General features: G+C 42.7%; 1 protein-coding gene across 1 annotated transcript in view; it reads left to right on the forward strand.

The window, feature by feature from the left end:
* Positions 1-27,779, forward strand: part of PTPRG (protein tyrosine phosphatase receptor type G) — a 578,709-nt gene that overhangs the window by 411,794 nt on the left and 139,136 nt on the right. Inside the window, exon 7 of the mRNA XM_047095189.1 lies at positions 21,507-21,664. Within this exon, the coding sequence (XP_046951145.1) occupies positions 21,507-21,664 (158 nt within the window). The remainder of the gene's footprint in view (positions 1-21,506; positions 21,665-27,779) is intronic.

Below are 27,779 nucleotides of genomic sequence, written 5' to 3' on the forward strand. Positions count from 1 at the left end.
TTTAGGGAAAAAATTTAAGTAGCTGTGACAAGTCATTAAACTTTGCTGCATGTGAGCAAGCATCATGAGCCACTAGCATGGAAAAAGCTAGGCCGTGTTCTGTGTAACAGACGTCTTATCCTCAGGCATAAAACTGGGAGAGAAAGTAAGATAAATGGGTTCTGTCTTTCCCAACTGGTTTTTATTGGAAGAATTTCCCCGCAACTTTATTATCGGCAATGCATCATTAGCTATGACATCAGGATCCTCTAATTTCAAAAGTACCCTTGTCACAGGGAGGTATGGAGTCTAGAGGTAGTGTCATGATTTGCAAAGTTTTAATAATCTAATTAGAATTCCAAAGACATTGACAGAAATAGCATTAGTAACCATAATAAATCTACCCTTCATCTCCACAGCTGTGATAAAACATCGTCACACCTTTCTGGGAGGATTGTCTTTCAACATTAGCCAACTCTGCAGACCTTAACAGACATCTTCCCCCATTTCTCTCAGGGAAACTAAAACCACTTGTCAGGGTACAGTTGAAGCCAGCAGGATTCTGGATTAATTGTCCTTCTCTTATAACCATTCAATCGTGCAGCAGTGAACAATAATAAACGTATGAAAAGTAGGAAAATAGGGTGGCTGAAAACACCCCCGTAGAGGTTTTCATTGTGAGAAATTTCCACGGCTTCTTCAAAATTTCAGTTTGCCCCAAAGCAAATCCCTCACATGGAGCTGGGAAGTAGGCTATGTGACAGTTTCTCTAGAGAACAGAGCAACTTTGCCAAAACTGTTTCTGCCTGCGCATTTGTTTGTGTTTTGATGTTGGTCACAACGGTGGTGGTTTTGGACAGTAGGGATATTTGCATTGTTCTCTGGACACCTCAAAAGTGCAAAGAAAGCTGGTATTTGGGCAACATGTTGTGCATTCTGAGGTCCTTTCCCATAAGATCCCCTTGGACATTCAGTTGACCAAACCCTTCCAGAAATTCCAGTTCGTGGTGTAGATTGAGTTTTGGGGCCTGAAACGTAGTAAATGATGACTAGATCGTTTCCTTCCTTCCCCCTGACTTATTCATGTTTGAAAACAAAAACACCATGAAGAGTTCTAGAATCTTCGAAACAGGTACCTATTCTTCAGTTAGAGAGGAAGCATTCCACCAGCTAAGGCAGATCATGTTCTTATTTCCACAATGATAATTGAAGGAGATTCCATATGTTAAAGGTAAGCGGAGGCTTCTGTTAGCTCTCAGATCCCCAAATCTCAGTAAACTCACTGCCTAGTCATCATTTGGTTCATGAGCTCTGTGCTGCCATAATCGTGTTATATCCTTCCTCATTATCCACAATTACCCTCCAAGAGGCTATTACGTGTTTGCTCTTACATGTTTACCTGGCACTGGGAGGGAGACAAAGATGCCTCAGTTGTGGTTTCAACACACTTTCTAATGGAGAAGTCAGAGGAGATCTGCCAGGAATAATTCCCTGCAGGAGGAAGTTTACTTATTTGTACAGCAGAAGTGTGGCATGCCCACTGTGTGCGATGAAAGTTCTTTTTTAATTATCCTATCCCATGGCCCACCCACTCCCCACCACATCATCCTAGGCTCCTTTCTTGGAACCGTTTGAAGGTATCAAAAATAACCTTGTCTTTTATTCACTCGTGTATTACCTACTGAAGTGTCCACGTCATGAGGGCAAGAACCCCTGCGTGTGTGGTGAGTAATAGACGTTCAGTAAATGTCCGCCAACTCAGTGGATCAAGCAGACGTACAAATAAGTGAAAATATCAAAATATGAAACCTGAAGAAGAGGAGAAGAAACTAAGGCTCCTTGAGTTTTGCTATGACTGGGAAGAGAAGGGAGTCAGAGAACATCTTGGAAATGTGACTGCACCCTCCGTTCTCAGGCTGTCACGGGTTTTCCCTGTGACAAGGGGATTGTGAAAACACACGTCTCTTTTGTCATTCTTCCAGAAGAGAATGAACATTTGCAATCGCTAGAACAACTTTTGGTGGAACTGGAAGCATTTTCAGTTGAAGGTCCTGTGAGGGATTTGAATGATCTGTTAATTTGATGGGACATAAATAATTGTGCCCTTCACAGAATCTCTGGCTTGGAAATGACAATAGAAATGTGTAAAAAGGAAAAGATCAATATGGATTTCTGTTACAGTTCAGAATTGGTTTTATTTCTTCAGCTCTGGGAGTCATATCTTAGAATATTAATTCCTCATTAAATGAAAGGGTTTTTTTTTTTTTAATAGGAAGAATCTTGTATGTTCTTCCAGTTGTGAAATGCCAGTGAGAAATCTGGTCATAATGGCCAGTCCTACTTGGCATTTGGTCATCGGGGTTCTCTGTGAGGCAGACAGCAAGGTGGGGTTTTAAGTGCAGGTGAATTTTTTGGCAGGAGAGGGATAAAGAGGAGCAGGGCTGGATGGGGAGAGCGTTGGGATGACAGTACAGGTCTGACATCTCTGAATGAGGAGGGAATCTAGGAGGACTGGCTGAAGGCAGCTCTCAAGAAGTCTTGGCCAGTGTGGAGTTTCCTCAAAAAATTAAAACTAGAACTATGACCCAGCAATAACACTACTAGGAATTTACAGCAATAACCCTATGACCCAGCAATAACACTACTAGGAATTTATCCAAAGGATACAGGAGTGCTGATTCATAGGAGCACATGTACCACAATGTTTATAGCAGCACTTTCAACAATAGCCACATTATGGAAAGAGCCTAAATGTCCATCAACTGATGAATGGATAAAGAAGATGTGGTTTATATATACAATGGAATACTACTTGGCCATGAGAAAGAATGAAATCTGGCCTTTTGTAGCAACGTGGATGAAACTGGAGGGTATTATGCTAAGTGAAATAAGTCAGTCAGAGAAAGACAGATACCATATTTTTTTAAATATAATTTATTGTCAAATTGGTTTCTGTGCAACACCCAGTGCTTATCTCAACAAGTGCCCTCCTCGATGCCCATCGCCCACTTTCCCCTCTAAGACAGATACCATATGTTTTCGCTCATCCGTGGCTCCTGAGACACTCAACAGAAGACCATGGGGGAGGGGAAGGGGGATAAAGGTTACAAACAGAGAGGGAGGGAGGCAAACCAGAAGAGACTTTTAAATACAGAGAACAAACTGAGGGTTGATGGGAGGTTGGGGACAGGGGAAAATGGGTGATGGGCATGGAGGAGGACACTTGTTGGGATGAGCACTGGGTGTTGTATGGAAGTCACTTTGACAATAAATTATATTTAATTAATTAATTAACTTAAAAAGAAGAAGAACAAGAACAAAAACAAGAAGAAGTGTTGGCCAGGCCATCGGAGCACCTCAGAGCCAAGACTGCCTGGGAGAGACGTCCTGCGTTGGGCAGGAGTGGCCCAGCCTGGGTTCCCCTGTCGTGGGCAGTCACCGGCTAGAGTGTGCCAGCAAGGCCAGCCTCCGTGAGCACACCGTGGTCAATCCTGAAGGTGCGGCAGCTAGAGGCTGCCGGATAACAAGGCTCCTGCTGGCAGTTTGTCTCTGGAAGGAAGACCTTAGGCCTGCCCTCCCTTGGCTGGCATGGAGGTTCTCATCTTCCTTCCAAAGACGTTCTCCTAGTCCCATTTCCCAAGAATTTTTTTTTATTGGTGCTCTCACTTTTAAAATGCTCAGAGGTTCTTAGAAGCAGTGCTTATTCCTTTTGTGCCTAGTTATTAAGTGCCTGATATTTTTGTTTTTGTTTTTTTTTTTTTATTTATTTTGAGAGAAAGAGAAAGAGAGAGAGTAAGTGAGAACAAACTGGGGAGGGACAGAGAGAGAAGGGGATGGAAAATCCAAAGCGGGCTCTGTTCTGACAACAGAGAGCCCGATGCAGGGCTCGAACTCACAAACCGTGAGATCGTGGCCTGAGCCCACATCAGACACTTAACCAACTGAGCCACCCCTTAAGTGCCTAATCTAAGCATACTACTAAGCTAGGCAGAGAGAGCACAGCAGACAGACCTGCCCTCCTTGCATTTATAAAGTCTTGGGGGAAACATACGATTAAGCATTGTCATTGCATTAGAAAGTGGGGAGCAGCAGGTTTAACGTATTTGGGGGTACAGAGGAGACATCTCAGACAGAATGACCACTCAGACCTAAAGAGTACATAGAAACTGTCCAGGCAGAGAGGGGAATGTTTCAGGGTTTTAAGCAGCATCCCTGTAGACAAAGGTCTCTAGTGGTGAGTGCATGTAGCATGTTGGAGCTCTGAGCTCAGCAACATTGCTTCTTCGTTGATGGGGAGAGAGATCTAGAAACCCCATGGCAACATAAAGTGTTGTTTCTTATGTGTTCATTTTTTAGGTGAATTGTGATTTTTATAAACTTGAGAGCCATGCAGAAATAGAAATAGAGGGGCGCCTGGGTGGCCCAGTTGGTTGGGCAACCGGCTTCAGCTTAGGTCATGATCTCATGGTTCGTGGGTTTGAGCCCTGCATCAGGCTCTGTGCTGACAGCTCAGAGCCTGGAGCCTGTTTCACATTCTGTGTCTCACCCTGTCTCTGCCCCTCCCCTGCTCATGCTCTGTGTCTCTCTGTCTCTCAATAATAAATAAACATTTAAAAAAAAAGAAAAAAAGAAATAGAAATAGAGAGCTGTGATTCGCCATTGATTCTGGCCCCATCTATCCAAAGAGCAGTACATGGATGCAGTAAAACATATCTATAGTCAGGTGTTTTATTCCCACACCACCACCAATATCCACTGGGGGGGAAAGATTTAGGGAGATATTGTGAATCCTGTTCACAGCATGGACTCAGTCACGTACGCTGCTTTCTGTATTCAGGAACCAGCCCTTAATAGTAGCCACACCTGATAGAAATATTGGTTCTGAAAAACTTAATCTAGTTCTGTTTTTTTTAACCCATTTAAGAAAAAAGAGAAAAAAGAAACTTGTATGTGAGTAGGTATAGAAATGTACCCTTCTCTTACAACTAGTTTTACCCAATTGACCAGTGCTCAGAAATGTATATTATATCCTGTGTCAATTAAAAAGTATTTTTTTCTTTCATTTTTTTGGATTACCTACTCCTCTGTTCCTTTTTTATAATATCCACACAAAATCCAGCAGCCTGTTTATGTACATATTCTAGAATACTGTCAAAAGGCATCGCGACACTCACCACTCTCTCTTGTCTCTCTTGTCCCCAATTTTTTGTTTTTGCAAGGAAACGTGCTCATAGTGATTGCTTGGTTGTTGAGCTTTGACTTTCTGTCCCTCTTTTCCTGTTACCCTCCTCACTGTCCTTTCCATCTTCTGTTGGATGTACTACCTTAGTGAGCAGGACGGTATCTTTCTCCTTCAGAGGAACTGTGAGGAAGACAGAAATCGACTCAGACACCACGCAGAGCCAGAAGGCTCCTCCCCCTGTCCTCTCTGACCAGCCTCTTCCAAGAAAGCTCTCTGTGAAAGTACAAATGAATGATCACCTGAGAACACCCTTCAATTAAAGTAAAAAAACAAGGCTCTTCCAAGTTTTTCAGTGATGGAAGTTGGGGCTATGACAAGATCAAAACTTTCTTTGCAAAATAGCTTCCCTGATTGACTAGTTTTCTACTGGGTTCATTTCTGGAATGTTTGACACCCATTTTCTCCCCTGCCCTGGAATGCTCATCAGCTGTCCAAATGTATGGACAATGTCGAATCACTGGAGTCACCCAGGCGTTCGGCAGAAAGGGAGAGATAAAGGAAATTTGCAAATGTAAGTGACTCCCTGGCCAAGTGTTTCCGTGTAATGGTAGGAGCAGGTACATTTGCATCTGTTTATTTTTTTATTTTTTATTTTTTCCATATTCCACCTGCTAGGATTGAGGTTTCTGCCCATCAAGAAGAACTGGAAAGGGACTCCGGGCCTTGAGCAATCTGAATTTCCTCTAAAGGATGGGGGGGGGGGGCTTTGTTTTGTACACCTGCTGGTATGTTATACACATCATATGTGACATGCATGTGATATGTTAAACACTGTTTTAGAAGAAAGCAGCCCGGGGCATGGCACCCTTGCCACTTGAGGACAGCTGCTGTGGAGATGCCAATGGTTCAGCCTCTCTGAAAGCCGTGTGGCCATTTCTTCTGTTCGTTTTTCTTTTTTTAATGTTTATCTATTTTCGACAGAGAGGGGGACAGAATGTGAGCAGGGGAGGGGCAGAGAGAGGGAGACACAGAATCGGAAGTAGGCTCCAAGCTTTGAGCTGTCAGCACAGACCCCAACACGGGGTTCGAACTCATGGACTGCAAGATCACGACCTGAGCTGAAGTCGGATGCTTAACCGACTGAGCCACCCAGGCGCCCCGCTCCCCCCCACCTTTTTTTGTCTTTTTTTCTTTTTCTTTTTTTTGCCATTTGGCCATTTCTGCCAGAGCTGTACATACGCCTTATCCTCTGAGCTGGCAAGCCCCCATGTGGGTATACACCCAAGAGAAATGTCCACAGAAAGACTTGCCCATGGGAACTTTGTGTATATTAGCCACAAAGTGGAAACAACCCAAATGTCCACCAATGGAAGCCTGAATATGCAAGTTGTAGTATGGCCAGACAGTGGAGTATTATGCAGCAATTAAAAGTAACCAGCTGCTTGACTTACTTGAAAACAGAAGAGCACATACAGCTTAGTTCCATTTCTCTCAAGTTCAAGAACAGAAAAAAACCTAATCTTGGATGGTAAAAGCCAAAATAGTGAGATGGAAGGGTATAGTAAATGAGAGGAGACATGAGGGAATTTTCTCAGATGATAAAAGTATTATGTATCTTGATCTGGAGGATGATTACATAAGGTATAATATAAAAATTCACCACACTGTCCGCGTAGATTTGCTCACATGACTGTAAATTAAAGAATGACCCGTGTATATCGCATATTGATTTCTCAAAGGTAATACATTCACAAAACCCCAAAATAATCTGACAATATGCACCAGATAGCCAAATATTAAAAATCCTGATGGTATACCAGCTCCTGTATGTGTATGTGCCCTAGAGAACGCAGATGAAAGTGTACCATGAGATGTGTACAAGAACATCGGTGACATTGTTTTTTCTGATTGCCCAAACCTAGAAATGCCTCACATGCCTATCGTCAGCAAGCTAGATAAACATGGTACAGTTTTACAATAGAACATTCCACCCTGATGGAGAGGGGTGGGATCCTATACCTCTCAACAACCTGGGCACATACGAGAACCACAACGTAAAGCAAGAATCTGAAGAATGTGTAAAGTATTCCTCCATGTCAAGTTCAAATCCGGAGAAAACTTAGCCTATATTGTTTAGGGGTGCATCTGTAGGTGGTAATACTAAAAGAAAAACAAAGTAACAATGACTTGTAAAAAGAGGATGCTGGTTACTTGTTGGGGCAGGATGGGAAAGTGATGAGGCACCGGTCCAGGGAGGGTGCAAAGGGCTGCCCCTGTTCTGGTCACCCCAGGTTTCACTTTAGGATGATTTGTCAACAGTATATTTATGTTTTGTGCACCCTTCTGCGTGTGTGTTAAATTTCACAATCAAAGAAGACAGTCATTAGCTTTGGAAAGTAAGAGATTCCGACAGCACTTTCCTGTGGGACACATCAGGTACCAAGTGGCCTTACAACAAGTAAAGAGGGGAGTGACAGCACCTTTTAAAAAACGCTTCACCGTTAAGTACCCCTGACAGACTGTTTGTTCTCTCTGCAAATTGATTGCAGGCCAAAGAAAGAACTGTGGCCACCTTGGGATTCTATCATTAAGAGATGACTTTGAGAGCCAACGACTCCTTTTGGAATTTGGAAAAAGGAAATCCGAAACAAAGGGGATGGGGAATCAGGTCTCAGGTTTAAAAACAAAGGCTCCCCACTGCTACTGTGCTGGTGCAGGCTGTCTCTGCACCCAGGGTCTAATTATCTGGACAGGCACCAGTGAATGCTCCAGAAAGCCTCTGAGATACAGTTATCCTGTCCCCCTTTATATAGAAAGGTAAGCAAAGCAGGCATTGCCTGAGTGGCTTGAATCAAGGTCTTTGTGACTTGAGATTGGCCCGCTTTACTCCCAGACCATCTCCCCCTCTGTTCTCTGCCAGGGTCACCACCTGCCTCTTTCAGCCTTGATTTAGGTTTGTTATACACACTGTAGAAAGGACATGCAAAGAAATGCTTAACGGGACCATGCTCTGCCATCATCATTCTTGCACCATTGTGATTATCCCTGGGGTCAAGATCTTGGCATAAACTTTCTGTCTGTGGCTAAATGGCTCAAGTTCCTAAAAAGAAACTTGCATGAACTTTGGAAGAAAAGGACAAATCCCAGGACAAGGGACCTTTGGGGGGAAATTCAGCTACTAGACAGAAATAGTATTATGTGTCATTACAGTCCGGCAGCAAGAAGATGGGGCAGAGATGATTTGATGTGGTTTGAGGGCTTCTTGCCTGTTTTGTGTATGTGAACTTTAAGCTTCTTTAATCATAGAGTTTATGCGTCCTGTCATCCTTGGAGGGCCTACAAAGTGCTAGTGAAGGTGTTGAGGATAAAATGATGAACGAGATTTTCCCTGCCTTTAGGGCAATTTTAATATCACGAGGAAACTTTTTGTGTGTGGGGGGGGGGCATCCCATTCTTGGTGGTAAAGATTAAAAAGACTAATATTCTTCACCTGCAGAGTAATCTCCTGTGTTCATATGAATAAGCAATTAGAACATTGGAATGAGTTTTCTGAAAAGTCTGTGTTATAGAATATTTTTAAAGAAATGGCATTTGTTATTTTTCACATATAATGTGACTTTAGGAACACTGGATTCTGAAACAGTGCTTCAGAATGTAGTCTGTCTTGGGTTTGAATTCTGGCTTGCCCCATTGGGAGCTGTGTGATCCTGGAACAAATCGTCGCATTTCTCTGTCGCTGGGGTTCCACCTTGTAAGATGGGGATAAGGCCCCATAGGTGTTAATGCTACATGCATTCCGATAAGGAAATAACTAAGAAGAAAGGGTGGCTGGCACCTGTCCACTGTCCTCTAAATCATCGACCAGCAAGTGCAATCTGTGAGCCAAATCTTCCCTGCTGCCCATTTTTGTAAATAAAGTTTTACTGGAACACAGCCACACTCATTTGTGTACATATTGTCTGTGACAGCTTCTGCACCATGACAGCAGAGGTCAGTGGCTGTAACACAGAGAGTTAAGGCCCACAAAGCCTTAAACACTTACTCTCTGGCCCTTTATAGAAAAAGTTTGCCAACCCTGCCTTAACTAAATGGTAGCTATTACGGTCACTGTGCTAATAGAGTTAGTGGCTTGTTCATGTTGGGATGATGTAAGTGTCTACTCATGTCATTACTTACCATTTGATAGACTTCTCAGAGATGGGCTTCACTTTTGATCTCACCCAAATCGCCATGTAATCCGAATGTGTTTCAACTGAATTAATTAGAGTTCCGGTTTAATGTTTACCTTAAAGAAATCAAATTATTTTCTCCCTTTTCAATAGGAAACCCGATGCTATATCATCTAGCAGCCCACTGATAGTTTTGAACATCTTAACATGCGACAAAATTTCCTGTTTGAAGTTTATGTCTCTGGCATTTAATTACATGGAACTTTCCTGAAGTGTGCTATAAATATTCAGTACCCTGGTCTTGGCTAATTGGCTCACATCTGTTATGGATCCAGGAAGGGCAGATGCTTATCTGAACACTTTTGATCTCAAAATCTTCGAGAAACAGGCGCACTTAAGCCATTTCCACAGTTTCCTGGACTTCAGTGTGTCAGAACTACCACCGTAGATGGGAGCTATTTCCATTTCTTTTCTTAGCCAGGGCCAGGAAATGGGATGCTGTGCGGCTTCTATCTTATCACTCACAGTGTTGTTACCAATAATGTTAAGATAGAAAAGGACTTCAAAAGTGATTCCCTTTACATTGGATTTGAATTTGAGGCTAGGTGTCATTTGGCCCAGCCTTCTCTGTCAGTATTTGATCATTTGCACAGGATCATGGGAGCCCAAGGAAATGCCCTTTTCCTGGTTGTTTCAATGGGATGTGGAAAGCAAAGAGAAAAGTTTAAATCATGTCTCCTGTCATCTACTGCAAAGGTGCTCACTGAAGTACCTGGGGCTACTTTGTGTGATTTTCCCACCGTGCTATACCAATGTCACCTTGGCACAGGAGAGGCACCATGGTGGCATGGCCAAGAGCAAGGCTCCGGGATTAATACCAGGATTATTTGGACTAGGCACAGCCTGCACAAGTCACGTAAGCTTTTTGTGGCTCTGGTTTCTCAGCTGTATAATGAGGTAGTAATAATGCCAACCTTACTGGTTTGTCCCGAGGAGTCAGTGACTTCTTGTACCTGCTGTGCCTAGCACACGGTCAGCGTCAACCTCAGCTGCTGTCACTGCCCCCTTCCCCATCACCATTCCCATTGCTGTTGTTACTTGTTGATGTGAGTATGGAGGTGACGGGATATGATTGCGGATCCCTGAGTGCTGCTTCCATCACTACCTGGGTGTTGAAATAGAATGTATGTTGCTGGAGTGAGTTGAGTCACACAAAATAAAACCACATGAGGAAGAAAATGGTCACAAAGTGATTGGGGTAGCGAGTCCCTTTGAGATCAGGGGAAGGGGTCATGGGCAAGGAATCAGAAAGTGTGGGAAACGAAGAAGATCCTCTCATCTGGTAATGCCTGGGTGTGGGCCTAACCCTGCCCAGATGTTCTGCACGTATAATCCTAATGAATCCTACCTGACAGGGCAGTGAGGTAAAATTCTTAATCTTGTGCTACAGATGGGTCAACTGAGGTTCAGAGACCTCGGCTGATTTGTCCCAGCTCATGGAGTGGAACAGTAATTTGATCCCAGTTTTATTAGATCCTAAAATACATTCTCTTGCCAGCTCTGCTCGGCCAGTTCCTATTTCCATCATTAATAAACTTCCGGATTTTTGTCAAAATCACTTCATTCTTGTGAGCCTCACTTTCTCCTCTGTGAATTAGGTCTGATTGAGCATCAGAAGGACGCTAAAACAATGTACATACCCGGTCATTTACAACCACTGGGTAGGGGAGAGAGGCGAGCAGTGGACCTGTTGTTCAGTGACAGTACTGGGTTTTTGTCATTGTATGACTCTATAATTTAAATATCCTGTTCATTTCCTTAATTGTTGACAAGACTCTGCTTTTTGTGTTTCTTTGGAAATATTCATGTCAACATACGTTTTACTCAAATGCCAACCCTTAAATCAAAATGCCACGTTCGGCCAACTGACAGGACCAGTAAACTCAAGGAGCCTAGATGTCTTTGAACCAGGATGGAGTGGCTGTTCCATGCCCTTGGAGTGTGTCTTTGGGCACTTGAATTCAAGAATCCGATTAATCAGGTGGGCTCTTTCCCAGTCAAGCAGCCTTTGCTCAGAACTTGGAATAACACCAGCTCTTCATGTTATGGTCATGAGCCTATAGGAAGGGCCAGTGGGCAGAGAATTACATTCTCTGGTGGAGAGTTGAATGCCCACTGGTGGAGAATGTCTAAGAAGCAGAAGTAACAGTCACACCTCCAGAGCCTTGTGTAGGTTGCCCCATTCATTCTCAAATGGGATTGCTTGTTGCCCCCTCTTTTAAATATCCTACTTCTCTTCATACAGGCACAGGGATCAGCAAACTCTCTCTGTAAAGGGATTGATAGCAAAGATTTTAGGCATTGCTGGCCATATGTTCTCTGCTGCAACAACTCGGTTGTTTAGTTGTAACCTGGAAGCGGGCATAGACAGTTTGTTCCAATAAAACTTCATTTACAAAAACAGGTGCTAGGTTAGATCTGGCCCCTGGGCCACTTTTGACTTAGAGTTACTTCGTGATTTAGTTTGATCAAAAATGTTTTTTTCAGCCATGTATAAATGACCTACTCTTTAAGACACTGTGTTATGTACTGAGGGTATAGTTGGGAGCCACAGTCTGGCCATAATGGAGCCTCCAGCCTGCTAAAGAGAAGAGACCACTATTAAGCCATTACACAGACTGTAATGAGACCGAGGTCTGTACAGCCATGACCTTGGGCAGATTATCAGCCCTCATCAGGATGTTGATACCTACTTCACCGAGTTGTGAAGCCTCATTTAGAGAACATCTACAGCAGTGCCTGACCCTGAGGTCATACATATAAATGTGCTCTGGTAAGAAGAGGTGATCTGTAGAACATCCTACACTGTGGAATGCAGTCCAGGGGTTCAGGTCATTGAAGGGTAAACTGAGGCTAGAGAACCTAGTCAGGATAAACAGATGGGAGTCAATGCTGCTGCCTGGCCCCAAGAGCACTCTATACTGTGGTCACATAAAATAGGCCCCAACCCGGCTTCTAGTAGGCTCATAAAGACGATGGAGTCCTTTCATGTGAATCTTGTTGAAAATGTCATGTCAATATCCTAATGTCATCAATTGTGTGACTCTCATTTCTTCATATATTTTTGGTCATATATTTGTGTCCTGACATTATATCAGTTTCAGGTATACAGTCTAATGATTTAATGTATGTGTACATTGTGAAGTGATCACCACACCAAGTCTGGTTAATATCCATCCTCACACATAGTTACAGGTTTTGTTGTTTTTTTTTTTTTTCCATTTCTTCATATTTTAACAACTCTAAAGTCAGGATGCATCTTACACATGATGTCATGTCATTGTTTAATTAGCGGCATGTTGCCTTGAAATAATGATGTGTCTTATAGTTGTCAGTGACTTAGATATGAAAGAGACACAATACCTAGGATGCACTGGTTATTTACGATATCCCAACTACCATGCTTGTTTGTTCCTTCATTCTCTTTTCACATAACTGTTAGGCACCTGCTATGTTCCAGGCAGTGTTTTAGTTATTGGGTATATGGGGTGAACGGGAAAGGCGAGGTGTTCACCCTTGTGGAGCAATCAGTCTCTTGGGGAAGACAGACAGTAAACAAGTAAAAGCAGAGTGGGAAGGAAATGAACTAGGTGTGATACAGTGAATGCAGCAGGAACATACCAAGAGGGGTGTCTGGGTAGGCTCTGAGGAGATAACATTTCACCTTGCGGGACTCAGGGTGAAAAGAAATCCCCCATATGGAGTGACGCTGGGGAGAAGCATTTGAGCAAGGTGGGTGAGGAACAACAAGGTGAGGAGACAGGTGGGTTGTCAGCAAAGGTGAGCACAGAGGTGAAGGGCTGCGGAGGTAGATAGATCATATAGGGCCTCGTGGCGACAGTAAGCAGTTTGGATTTTATTCTAATTGAAGTGAGAAACCACTGGAAGATTTGACCTGGGCAGTGTCAGGGTTAGATTTATGTTTATAAAAGCCAAGTTCTTCATTCTTCAGTGAGATTTCCTCCCATCATTTTTACATCAGGGCAAGGGAGGAACTCAGAGCCCAGGGACCCAGAATAGGATAAGAAAGAGCCTGGCGCTGGGCATCCGAGACCCAGATTCACTTCTACTTCACTGTGTGGTCGTGGTTCAGTCACTGTCCCCCTTTGGACCTCCTTGTCCTCGTTTGTAAAATGAAATGGAACCAACGTCCTCTGTAACTCTTTGGAATCCCTCAGTTCTTTGTGATTCTTGGGGGACTTCCCCAGGATCCCCTCGTTGTAACTTTAGGCTTGTTCCCTAAAATCATCTATCATGAAGCCTCTTACGGGCCAGGCGCATTTCCATTGCTCCATCTTTCCCATTCCTTCCTCCTTGCTGATGTCAGGGAGATGACCTACCTAATAGCCAACATCCATTTATACAGAGCAGGTATCATTGCTTGTATTTAGATCATAAGATTAATTCCTCAGCTCCTTCTAGGAGGCCTCTGCCACCATCTTAATTATAATCCAATGCTTTCTGACTTCCATGAGGGCATCTAGATGCCATGCTCCTAAATCCCCTGGATTCAGGCCCTCAGGCTCTTTATTTCTATCATGACCTCCATTTTCCATTCCTGTGGTCAGCAGGCCCTTTGATCACCAGCTTGTCACACGAAAGCCATTCTCAAATCATACAGCCCATTCATGGCTGATCCAGACTTAACCCAGGATCAGACTCTGGGTTTCTAGACTCATAGACTCATGTTTCTAGACTCATAGAGTCATCGATGGCATCTTGACAATTTTTAACCTAATTCCAGATTGTACTTTAACCAACAGCTGATCTTTTTCCTCCTAGAGCCTATCAAATTTGGGGCTCTTGAACTTTTCCTTCTATCTTCCCTCTTGTTCACTTCACCCCAGCCACACACCAGGAAGAATCCCTTTGCACTTTTCTCTCTGCCTGGAATGTTCTCTCTAGGTTGCTGCATGGCTCATTTCTGCCTTCAGGTTTTTAATCAAATGCTTCCTTCATGAGCCTGCCCTGAAAATTGTCATTTTCAAAATAGTAGTCAGGGAAGACCTCACTGAGAAATGTCATTCAAATCGGACTAAGTTATTAGCAGCTGAAAGGCATTTGCTCTAAAATTAGCCATGAATAGAGCGGTGAGGAAATGTTTCAGAGCAAAGAGCCAGTGCAAAGGCCCTGGGTAATGTGATCGTGTGTGGCTGTACCTAAGAGTCAGAAAGTAGCAGTGGATGATGCTGCGGACACTGTGGGGGCCCATTAATACAGTCCTCACAGAAACTGGCTACTCTAATGTACTCATTATTGTGAAAAACGCAGATTCTCCGCTCGAACCCAGACTTACCGGATCAGAATCTACATTTTAACAAGCTCCCCAGGTGGTGTGCATGAACATTAACTCTGAGCAGCAGTGTCATAAATCTTCTTCCCCCGTGTAGAGTGACCTGTGACCCAGTGTTTTCCAATGTCACTCTCTCCCTACGCTTCCCAGCAGGAAGCAGAAGACCAGTCCTACCCCAGTGACTTTAAGCGGTTAAGGGAAACATAATAGCTTTTCCTTACAAAAAGTTTTGGGAAATCCTGAAGAAACTCAGCAGTCATTGGGCTAAAGACAGAAGCTTGGGCTTTCTTTGATTTGTTTATCTTACACACTTCCCTAAAATTGATTGCCTGCTCATTTGAAGAGTGGCACAGATATCCCTCCCTTAGGGTCCGCCACATTCTGCCCCATGTGACACTGTGTTCCTTGGGGTATGTCTGCTTGTTTGTGTTTCAGTCTCATTCCATAATTCCTGGTTACTGTATAGGTCTCATCTGTATTTTGATTGTTCATCGTACCTTCTAAAGGGATTTCTTCCTATATAACCAAAGCATTGAAAATATTAGGTTATTAACACACTGAAAAATGCAATCAATCAGATGATTATCATCTAATGTTTTAATGATCACATTTTTAATCCAATTATGCATGTTTGAATCTTTCAAATTTTCTTTAATTAAAGATTGCCTCCTGGCACTGCTATCAGAAATAAGAAATTGAACAGAATCGAGCCAGTTCTAATTTAGTGTTGAAAAGGATAACTGGGCTGCGCTGGGTTTAATGGTTGACCATGACTTTAAAGCCCTCATACAAAATTTTCTAATTGATAAGAAAAATTTAATCATCTTCAGATATACTCCGTTTGCATTCAAATAAGGTATTTCTTTTTCTAAATAAACCTCCCCTAACTGATTATTCATATTGTCGTGCAAAATGCTTAAAAATGAAAGACAGAGTTGGGTGAAATGTAGACTACTTAATACAGTGTGTATTTAATATAAAAGTCATACATTATTCATTTCTGCAATTTGAATAACTTTGAATTTAGCATCCCTGTTCTTCATCTTTTTCTTTGATGAACAATTAATTATTAAAATATAATATTGTCTGCATACAGCACTGGGATCCTTGAAAGTGGAATATGAGATTCATTCCCTTTCAATTCTTTTATCTAGTAATGCACAGAACCTTCTTATGGTTTAATGGAATGAATGGTGGTATAAATAGTGTTTCAAATATTTTTCTCAACTAGGTAAGTGGCTGGGAAAGGGATGTTTTGAATTCAAATTACTAATTTGGATCAGAGTTGGAGGCAGCATGCCCTAATCAGGATGGGTTTGGAGTCAAACTGCCCTTTGATAACAAGAGTCAGGTAACAAGTACTTAAATAGGTACTTATGCTGTGCCAGACAACCTCCTCAGCCCTTAACTAATGTTAATTCACTTAATACTCATTTATTCATCTAACCTACTTAAGCGCCTGACACTGTTAAAATCCCATTTTGCAGATATTGGGAGAGTTTATGTTTTCACCTGAAAAGTGCATCCTTCCTTCCTTCTCTGTGGCTCTACTCAGGAATTCCCTGTCTTGGGTCCAGCCAGTTATGTACATCGTGGCTTATGTGGGCTTTGTGGGCAGTGTGAGAAAGAGAGTGCCACCATCTCTAAAATTATTTCTAACTTACAACGGAGCATTATGAGCACCCCATTTGTCAGTGGAACATTCCCTATGGGGCTGAGCAGGAAATGGAATGTTCAGGAAGATCAGTAAAAATTAATGTTCGGTGTTAACTAGGAAACTCAAGGAGGAAAGACAACAACTCAAGAGTTAATTCTGGAATGTCTGTTCACCAAAGAAATGATCATTAATGGTAGAGACACTTGAACATGTAAAGTTCTGCTCCCCCCAAGTTGTAGCCCCGGTTATCAGGGTGACTTTCTAACACTTGCCCCCCTACCCCCATCAACGTAAGGGTAGAGAAGAATGTGGCCTGATGGCTAAATCCATTTCACTGACCATCACTGTATGGTCCTTGACCTAAGAATAGTTTTTACATTCAAACTCTAAGTGAAATGTTATCCCCCACAAAACAATTCATTCTTCTTATAATAGATGTATCGATTTAAAATTGTTCTCTGTTATTAGTGTTTTGAATATCATTAATAAGGTTGTGCAAAAAAAATCAGGTGGTGGAAATGTGTTTGTTAATATAAGTACTTGTGTGACATCTTTGATTTTGCCTCTTGGCCTGCAAAACCTAAAATATTTACTATCTGGCACTTTACAGAAAACATTTGCCAATCCCTGGCTTAAAACACAAAATGAGCTGGTCTGCTCTCAGCCAAGTGCTTGCCTTGATAAATCAGGGCTCCCAAGGCGCTGTGCTAAGCCCCTTATATTTATGAGCTTGCTTAATTGTCACAACAATCCCAAAGAGTAAATACTCTCAGAATTCCCATTTTACAGATGAGGGAAGTAGCTCAGAGAGCTTAAGACCTTTCCCTAAAGTCACACAGCTATTAAATATCCGTTGGTTCCAAAGCTCTTACTAGAGCTTTGGCACAGATACATTAACCTGTATTGCCCAGGTTGATGGGGCATATGTCAGACGTGATGCACCTTTAAGGCACTAGTAATCAAGGTTAAAAAAAAAAAAAAGACATGTGCAAGCATTAAAGGAAGTACATAGCTATGTAAGGTGTAGGTGGCCAGGCCTTGGTAGTTTAAAAAAGTAATAATAATAATACAAGTATTAAGAATTAGAATAAGAACGATATCTGTCATTTATGAGATGCTTACTATGTTCTAAGCTCACAACAGCCCGGGAAGCTTTAGTAACTAAGATCACACAGCTTACAGGTCAGGGAGTTGAGATTTGAACCCTACGGGCTGGGAATCTTCTCTCCTCCCCAACTCCTTAGGGACGGAGACATGAGGGGCTGAAGAGGGCAGTGGTTGGATTTTGGTTTTCAGCTCCTACTCCTAGGCTTACTGTCCCAGATCCTGAGCAGATTCTTTGAAGAAAGGATCCCATCTGGATTTCTGTGTTCTCAAGTATTTGACCATCCCTCTGGTCTTCTATTTCCCCAGCTGTAAAATTAAAGAATTGGACTAAATTGGTGGTTTCCAAGGTGTCCCTGGGTTCCCAGCTCAACGTTAACCACAGGGGCTGCACTTGAACTTGTTGAGTTGGCTGCTTCCTGTGTGAGATTTTGTTTGAATAAAGGGTTCCTTGACTCCCAAAGCCTCTGAACTAGGGTGGTCTAAGCCCCTTCCAGGTCTCAGAATCTGACCCAATGGTGGTGACTGTGGCGTAGTCAACACGCAGCAAAGCTGCTTCTCTGTCCCTGTGACCATGTCTACCTGCCCTGCCACCCATTTGATGGCACCTGCTCATCAGTTAATGCTAGAACCTTCCTCTGAAGCCCTTGGGTTTGGTCAAGGACAAAAAAAAAAAAAAAAAAAAAAGCCCTTCTGCACTTATAGCAATGGTCACACCTGCAGTTTCCATCAGTCCCTGCCGAATTCATAAGCCCGTACAGGAACTTGTGTATATTTCAGAGTCCCAGTCCTGCTGAAACAGTGTGCCCTTGTGAAATCCGGCCACCTCAGGTTGGCGGGGCAGGTGTTTCTGCTCTATCTTTTCATGTTCCTTAAAGCCACCACCTGTTCCTGGACTGGATGCTGTAGGTGGGGCTTCACCCCTGTGGGTGTGCGAGTGTGGAGGGATTTTCTCGTCTCTACCTGTCTGCCCGCAGCATGCTGAACTGCAGCCCACATATTGGATCAGGCTCCTAGGGAAAAACTCGAAAGATTTTCTGGTCGTTCAGTCTGGAGCCCTTGATCCTAAGGCAGCTCGGTGGGCTGTGGTGTGATGCCAAGTTCACCTACAATCAAGATGGTGATGTTGTGGCTTGTGATGCCAGGCCCTATGCCCCCTGTATTGCTTGGGGCCTCGTGTTGTCTATTTACACAGCCCAGGAGGCACAGAGGCGGCAAGCAAAGGCCAACATGTTTCCTGCTCCCAGCCAACCCGGTCCCAGCCAAGCTCGCTTGCAGACATTTACCCCATCATTAGGCTGCTGGTAACCAGGTTGAAATTAAAACCCACACTTGCCAGCGGGCGGAGGAGCAATTCGGTGATTTCCGGCCTTTTGTCCAAACAGAAACCACTTTTGTCATTTTGGTTATAGAGCCCTATAATTTGAAGACTTTTGCCTCTATTAGTTAATATTTAATTTTTCTGTTAAAAAAATGGAATTGAAAACCTGTATGAGAATCGGCCAAGTTTTCTGAGTCTCATGAATAAGTGCTTCTGTTTCTGCATTCACTAGTGACCTTGGGCTTGGTTATTTAAACTCTCTGTGCCTTGATTTCCACATCTGTAAAGTTGGATTATTAAAAGCACATACACAGAGTGCTGTAAATTAAAAGCATATAGTGATGGTTTAAGAACAATGGAAGCCTAGGGCATCTGGCTGACTCAGTCACTTGAGAGATTCTTGATTGCAGCTCAGGTCATGGTCTCAGGGTCGGGAGACTGAGCCCTGTGTTGGGCTCTGCGATGAGCATGAAGCCTGATTAAGTCTCTGTCTCTGTCTCTCTCTTTCTCTCTCTTTTTCTCTCTCTCCCTCTGCCCCTCTCCCCCACTCGTGGTCTCTCATGAAATGAAATGAAATGAAATGAAATGAAATGAAATGAAATGAAATGAAAGAATAAAAAAGAATAATAAAAGCCTAGACTCTAAACCCAACTACCTGGCTGTGCATTCCAGCTCTGTAAATTGGGAATAGTAGGACTACTTTGTGGGGCTATATTAAGAATTAAATAAATTAATCATTGTAAAGTTCTAAGAAAAAGACCTGACACATACAGTGAGTACTGCTTAAATGTTTACAACATGTAAATATTTAGAATAGTGCCTGGCATACAGTAAAAGTTAAATAAGTGTGGAGTGTTATTCAGTTAATCTCTACCAAAAGGAAATTGCCATTTTAATTATTTTAAAAGAGTCGTTTGGGGCACCTAGGTCCCACTTCGGCTCAGGTCATGATCACATGATTCGTGGGTTCGAGCCTTGTGTCGGGCTGTGTGCTGACAGCTCAGAGCCTGGAGCCTGTTTCGGATTCTGTGTCTCCCTCTCTGTCTGTCCCTCCCCTACTTGTGCACTCGCTCTCTCTTTCTCTCTCTCTCTCTCTCAAAAACAAGTAAACATTAAAGAAAAATTTTTTTTAGTTTTTTTAATGTTTGTTTTTGAGAGAGAGAGAGATAGAGCATGAGTTGGGGAGGGGCAGAAAGAGAGGGAGACACAGAATCCAAAGCAGGCTCCAGGCTCTGAACTGTCAGCACATAGCCCAGTGTGGGGCTCGAACCCATGAACCGTGAGATCATGACCTGAGCTGAAGTCGGATGCAGAACTGACTGAGCCACCCCGGCAAAAAAAAAAAAAAAAAAAATTTCCTTTGAAGAGTTGATTTCTGTTGGGGTTTTGCATTATCCCCCAGTTACAGAGATCTCTGAAGTCTATGGATACACAGTTGCCCAAATACCTGTACTGATTGTTCTGCATAAAAGAAGAAGAAAGAGGGGTGGGAGCCTGGAAAGAATATTCCTGTGGGCACAGATGTGTCCAGAAAGTAACCTGGGGCCCTCAGGGTGCCCCCAGGAATGTCCTTGGGCCCATGGTGAAGGCCATCAGGGAGCTAAGGCAAACCACTAACAGGACTATAATAGCCTTATTATATCCCTAAAAGGTATAAGAAAGGAATCCCAGACTTAAATTCTGGGAGGGCTAAACCTTTGGAGACCCAGGAAGAGAGTAGAGCCTTCTCTGATTTGGGAAAGAGGCTGGATGATCTACTGTGCCTGATTGGGAGAACTGTAACACAGTGCCCTAATCTCTGCTGCACTGTTTCTTACTGCCTCCGGACCTTTGCACGTGCTGTTTGCACAGCCACAAATGCTGTTCTTCTGTTTTGCCCCCACCCTTCAATATTCACATAGTTAACTTCAGCTTCATCTTTAGCTGAGTCAGTCCAAGTTTTGGTGTCAACGTGCCTGGGTTCGTATCCCAGTTTTGCCACTTAGGAGCTATGTGATCTCGGGCAGGCACTATTCCCTTCCACACCTTGTTTTTCTCATAGAGTTATCGTGAGATAATATTTTTAGGTCTCAACTGAAAATATCATTTCTCCTACTTACGGAAAGACCCCTCTGCTTTTGTAAGAAGAAGGAGCCTATTTTCAGGGCCATCGTACAACCCATTCACCTCAGGGTTGTTTGTTGGTTAGATTTCACTTTGATTTGGATAGGCACTGGGTGACACTATAATGAGATGTAATCAACTTTGGAATTGAGCTTTACCGTTGGCTTATAGTTTTCTTTTCATGCTGAGTTTCTCCTGGGCGTCCCAGAGTTCATTTCACTGACTTTTAGTTCGTAAGTATCAGATGGGGAAGGGTTCAGTGGTGATGCAAGACTGGGAAGGGGTGGGTTACATAAAATCAAGTCCATTTGTTTTCTGCAGGACTTCTCAGAGACTTCACTGTGCTAGTGTTGTGGCTCTTTCCTGGGGGAAGAGGGAGGGACTGCAGATTGCCCTGCGTTGCTCATCACGGAACGTGTTTTTCATGAAATACAGTGCACTGTGGTGTCTCAGAACACACCCTGGGAAACACTGCTTTGTTTTCTGTGGCCCTCCCACCACCAAATGCTAGTGCTTCTCAGGATGTAAACAAACATAAGGCTTGTGATGTGGCACCAGCATGCCGAGGGTTTGACTGTGTGTCTGCAGCATAATACGACTTACCATTGTGCCTTTCTTTTCCCTCTTCCTCCAAACAGAGAAGGAGACCTTTCTGGATCCTTTCGTCCTCCGGGACCTCCTGCCTGCATCCCTGGGCAGCTATTACCGGTATACAGGTTCTCTGACCACCCCACCATGTAGTGAAATTGTGGAGTGGATAGTCTTCCGGAAGCCTGTCCCCATCTCTTACCATCAGGTAGATATTCAGCCCCAAATGGGGCCTCTGTGTTTACTTGTTTGTTTATGTTGACTGAACTGTCTAACATTGTTACAGAACACCAGTAAGGATTTTTTTTTTTAATTTTGATCCTCTGCTCCCCGTTGATTCCTTCATTCCTTCCAACAAACATATTTTTGAAACCAAGAATTGTAAACTATGAAACATGGCCTCTCAGCCGCAAATTAACTGGCTGAGCAGAGTTGCAGCTATGAAATCGGGTATTATGTAAGTATCGATCTTGAGGAGAGAATAGCTACCCTCTATGATGATGACAGTTTGTGCCAGAAACTCTTCTAAGCTCTTTATATGTGTTGACCCATTTAATCCTCGTGAACAACAGTCCTACGTGGTAAGTACCCTTTTGTACCCCCATTTAATAGAGAGACACAGAAGTGAACTAACTTGCCAAAGGCCACACAGCCAGTGACTAAGCCATGGTGTCCGACCCCAGAGATCATGCTCTGACACATTAAACGTACCCAGAGTTCAGAAAAGAGAGGGATTGTATATACAATGAAATGAAAGAATAAATAGCATCGATTGAACTCTTTCTGTGTGCAAACACTTTAGTTATAGCCAACTTAGTGGGCAAACACAGTTGAGAGACGGCTCTTGGGCTAAGATGTATACATAAGGACATCGTGGCCTAGAGGGATTGGGTAACATGCCCAAGAATTCATGGCTAATGAATGTTGAAGCCAGAAACCAAGCCCAGGTTTGTCTGATTCCAAAACCCACATTGGTGACCACGACACTGACCGCTTCTCTCCCAGTGTGACCTGGGCTGATTTCACAGGAGGATGCATTTAGAAATTGGTGAAATGGAGATGGGGTTGGGGGACATGTCAGAGGAATAGGAACCACCAGGCAGGTGGGAGTGAGAAGGGACAAGGAACCTTGGAATCACCTCATGAAGGATAATAGATAGAAGAAAATTCTTAGAGGGGATATATGTGAGACGTCGAAATACAGCATGCACTGAAGTAGAAGATTATGTTTCTTCTCCATAATTTCAGAAACGAGAACCAACAACAATGGGTAGGATTTGTAAGAAAAGGGATTTGAGCCATTAACCTGGATGGTCTAAAAATGGAAGGTTCTTACTAGAGCTCCTCACAGAAATGTCTTCCCAGAGCGTGACATCTAGGACTAAGGAATGTTGTAGTGGGCAAAGGGAGGTTCTGGAATTATGTGATAATATCAGTGGTAAAACTGAACACAGACAACAAGATTGTGGACCTGGCTGCCATGGGGAATAGTCCAAAGATTTTCCTAATAAGGGCAGAGAGTACAGAATAGAGACCGGGGGAAATAGGGTTGGATGGTGTCGTGGTCAGGTCTGTTTTGGATTTGAGAAATAGAAACCCACTTAAGGTAGCTCACATAAGGGGGTATTTTAAAGAACCAGTAGTCGAGGCATCCTGAGACGGAGCTGTCATAACCAGGACCGTAACTAGAAGATGAAGCACATTCTGTCTTTCAGGGGCCGCACAGGGTCTTAAGTCTTGGAGTTTCTGCCACAGCTCTGTGATTCTGTACTTCCACAAGATTCTCATCCCTTCTCTCTCCCAGTTTGTTTTCTTTTGGTTACTTGGCCAAATATGGTTAATCTCATACCTATTTACCTTTCGACTCAAATGCCAGCTACCAGCTAACAATACTGTGGGTCCTACTTCAAGTATTCGAGAAGATGAATCTGAATAGGTGTTGGCTGGCCAACACATTGGCTGGCCTTGGGTCCCGTGTCCATCCTGAAGTAAATCATCAAAGGTACCAGGTAGCATTCTAAAGCTTTAAGTGTTGTCCCTCTGGGGGTAAATGGAGCACGTTTAGAAGGAACTATGTGCAGGAGACACACGTTACAGTTAGGCCACACAGACTTACTTGGCTTCACTGCTGTTGACGTTGTACTTTGAGAATTTTGTTTTCTCTTACTTCTTCTCTGATGAACAAAGAAGTACTAGAAATTTGGTTGCCGGACAGGATTTCCAGCCCTAAGAAGACAATGAATTAGGAAATGAGTTTTCTTCTTCATGGTGAAGTCAGCATTGTTTTATTAGAATAAAGTAAAATCGCAATCCAAATTTTTATCTCCCCTGGGTTGGGGCAGGGCATTTTGAAAAGGGATCCTTTTTTTGTCCCTTAAGATAGATGCTTTTGTTTTCAAAGATACAAGGGCTTGAGAGAACAAGGTTAAGACATGCAAGTCTGGTTACTTTTTTTGTAGGACACTGTGAAGGGGAGAGGCAAAGAGTAGTAATTGTTTAGTACTGGCTTTTATTAGAATTTCTGATATCTCATGGGTCCAAACAAAAGGCGGAGGTGTAGGCTTGGGTGTCTTGTCAAGTGCTGTCAGTGAGAAGCATTTTGACATCCGGTGACTGGGGGTCTTAGAAAGTGTTTGGTTAACAGCTGTTTGCTCTTCACTGCCTGCCACTGAGACCCTCAGAGAGAAGAAGCAGTGAAAGAGTTTTGCTCTGTGACTTCCAATATATGACTTTTCTGTAGGTAGTGTTTTTTCAAGGAAATAGTGAAGAAATAAATCAATCGTATTGGCTTCCCAGTTTCTTTACTAGAAACCGTCCTTAGTTAATCCTTTTATCAGACACAGCTTCATCTGTTCCTCTCCTTCCCTTTCTCTCTCTCTCTCTCTCTCTCTCTCTCCCCCAAGGGAGGAAAACAGCTCATTTTCATGTGGCCAAACAGAATCCTTTCTGGCGCACTGCTTGGAGGTCACGGCGGTGTCAGCCCTTGGAAAGGAAACCATTAGCCATCCAAGTATTATCGCTTCAGACCTTCCCACCCTGACCCTGCCAACATTCTTTCGGAAGCTAGCACAGAATGTTCGTTGCAGAAAGGCAGACAGCCAGTGCGGAAGACCAAGTAGACAGAATCCCATGTCTGCTTCTGTCAGAAGGAAAACATTCCTAGTTCCTCATCCTTCCCTTTCTCCAAAGACTGTTTCCTGTTCTCTCCTGTCTTACGCAGAGTGAGTGCCCGTAGGTGATGGAGACGAGAGTGTGTTCGCCGTAAAATGCAACAGTTAGCATGTGTATGATGTGGATTCTTTGAAGCCTTCTGGATATGAACAACTGCTTATTTTGCCTCTTTTGTGAGCCTCCTTGGATATTCAAACCAGCCCTGTAGCCAGTGAGCTCTGACTCCGGCCTGTGTGATAATCTAGATCTCAATTCATTGTTGCTAATGGAATCGCACGTTGGCTTGGTTGGCCAGCAGTCAGCATGGCTTAGGTGTTTGGTTCCACTGAACATCTACTGTAAGTAATAGGCACGCATCGTGCCATGACTTTGTCACCCAAACAAATTGGTGGCACTCTTCAGTGCTGGTGTAAGAGTTCAAAGGAACAGGACTAGCACATTGAGATGGTGCCTGTGTTATGCTTGTGATCATTCAGAGAACATGATCATTTGAGTTCAGTATACTAGGATGTGTTTTATTCTAGAACAGTGGCTCCCAAAGGACGGTGCTTTGGCCATTGGAAACTATCCCAACCTTCCCTTTCCCAGGACTATTTGCTTCCAGTAGTCTAAAATACGATACTACCTATATTTTCCCTAGCGTGAATTTTGTTTAAGTGCTTCTTAGAGGTTCTGTCAAAAAAGTAATCAATAAATAGGAAGATGTCTAGTTTGTTTGCTTTTGGATGTTTGATTTTTTTTTTCTAACAATAAGCTGGAGTGGATAGAAAAGGCTTATTTGCATACCTTTTTTTTTTTTAACCACTGTTATCTCTGTCATAAAGAGCAGAGAAACTTTTTTGAAACAAGACCATGTTCTGGGGCACCTGGGTGGCTCAGTCAGTTAAGCATCCAATTCTTGATTTCGGCTCAGGTCATGATCTTACAGTTCATGAGTTCAAGCCCCACATTGGGCTCCATGCTGACATGGCTGAGCCTGCTTGGGGACTCTCTCTCTCTCTCTCTCTCTCTTTCTCTCTCTCTCTGTCTCAAAATAAGTAAATAAACTTAAAAAAATAAAAAAGACCATGTTCCATTTCAAGCCAAACTCCCTGGGTTTCATTCCTGGCTCCATTTTTCAGCCAAATTACTGAGCTACTCAACGGCTTACTCTGTGCCACAGTTTTCATCTGTAAAATGGGGATGATAATAACATACCTACTTCATGGAGCCATTATAAAGATTACATGATGGAATCTGAGTGGAACGCCTAGACTAGTGCCTGGCACTGCGGGACATAGTAGGTGGGTTTTTTGTTGCTATTGTTAAATAATCACCAAGGCTCTGGGGCAACGTTGTCCAGTAGAAATAAAACACAAGCCACATACATTATTTAAAATTTTCTAGCAGCCATATTAAAAAATGGAAAAAGAAACTCATTGTAATATTATATTTTATTCGACCCAATATATCCAAATTATTATCATTTTAACATATGGGCCTGGCCACATTTCTGGTGGGACAGCTGCATTTGGCTACTGGCTATTAATAGCCCTGACGTTTACCTCAAGGCCACAACAACTAATGAATTACATAATTCAGAAAGTTTCTATTCCAACACCACATAAGGCACAGTGCATGTGAATAGAGGTTTTTTAAATGGCGGGGTGAGGTGTCATTATTAATCCCAACAGATAGTTTTCTTTGGTAATTATGGTTTAATTTGTTTCTTTCTGTAGAAGGCCTTTCTGTTATTGTCTTCATGCAAAACTATGTGTACCTACAGGAGGGACATGTCCGTGTAGTTAGCTAGCTATTCTCGGATTTTATTTTTGTAGCCATGGTTCAATAAGTAAAACTTCGGATGCTCCAGGCTACTGGGAATTTAATATTCCATCACTTTTGTTTAATAACGCGGCAGCAAAACAGGGCCTGCCCTGTCACCCCTCAAATGTGTTCTGACGCTGAAGTGTCTCATGACCTTAGGTGTGACATTTCAGTTCTTAATGCTTACCCTGGAGTTTATTATTATGTTTATAATGGACTCTGGCTTTGTTTCACTGCCATTATATACCCGTCCTATAAAATATTGTGCACATGAGCCTTTTACTGGTTCATAATTATATTACTTTTGATTTTCTCTCATTTTCCCCCTTCAGCCACGATGGTCCCTTCCCCACATCTCGTGGATGAGAGCTCTTTTTGCACAAGAATAGCATGAATAGATTTCAACTTTCCTTTGATTTGAACCGACAGATTAAAAACTAATTATTCTCTGTAATATTTTTATAATAAAAACTAAGTTGAAATGATTTATATACACTTCCAGCCAACACATTTGCAATTCAAGGTTAAAATTGTTCTTGAAACAGCACCAGTTAAAATGCAATTACAACTCCCCAAGCAGGGATAAAAGAAAGAAATGTTTTACATGTTCACTTCAAAAGTTAAAAAGTCAATTTTACATTATAGAAATAAAAACTTTCATTTATTTTTACTAAATGATAAAGACTTCATTAGTTATATTAAAGTAAAGATAAATCCAAGTGTGTTTATTACTTGCCTCTGGAAAAGAATAGGTGAATAAAAGTGTGGGCTTTGTGTGGTACACAGCTGCTTTTTCTGGGGTCCGCCATCTTGCTCATGGTTTCCAGTTCCTTCTGTGTTGAGCCGTAGGCTGTTTCTTTCCAGAGTACAGAAAAGTGCAAATAGATTTCTGTTGCCAGTGGTGGGTGCCCTGCATGAGTGGTCTTTCAGGGTCAGCTAAAAGGAACAGTTTGGGGACTTCTATTATCGCATTCAGATCTCCACTGCAATGTTACTCTTTCGGTGGATAATGCTGCAAGCCTATTCTGCGTGTGACAGGAAGTGGCTGAGAGCATGACACAGTCATATAGACCTAGGTTTCTAATCCTCACTTCCATTCTATGATCTTGGGAAAGTCATGTAAAGTCTCTAAGCGCAGTTTCCTCATCAGCCAAAAATAATAATAATGATCTGACAATACCACCAACTGTATGAGATTCCTGTGAGGATTAAAGGAAAGCACAAAGCACTCTTATCACAATGCCTTGTACGTAATAAACACTCAATAAATAGTAGCTGCTAGTGTAATGATATAATAGTGTTGTTAATAATGCTACTTTAATGATATTATTTTGTTTTTTTTAATT

Source organism: Lynx rufus, unplaced genomic scaffold (genome assembly GCF_022079265.1).
Source record: "Lynx rufus isolate CCGP_SWC_20201006 ecotype Redwood Valley unplaced genomic scaffold, mLynRuf1.p SCAF_4, whole genome shotgun sequence".
In the NCBI taxonomy this organism is placed as follows: Eukaryota; Metazoa; Chordata; class Mammalia; order Carnivora; family Felidae; genus Lynx; species Lynx rufus.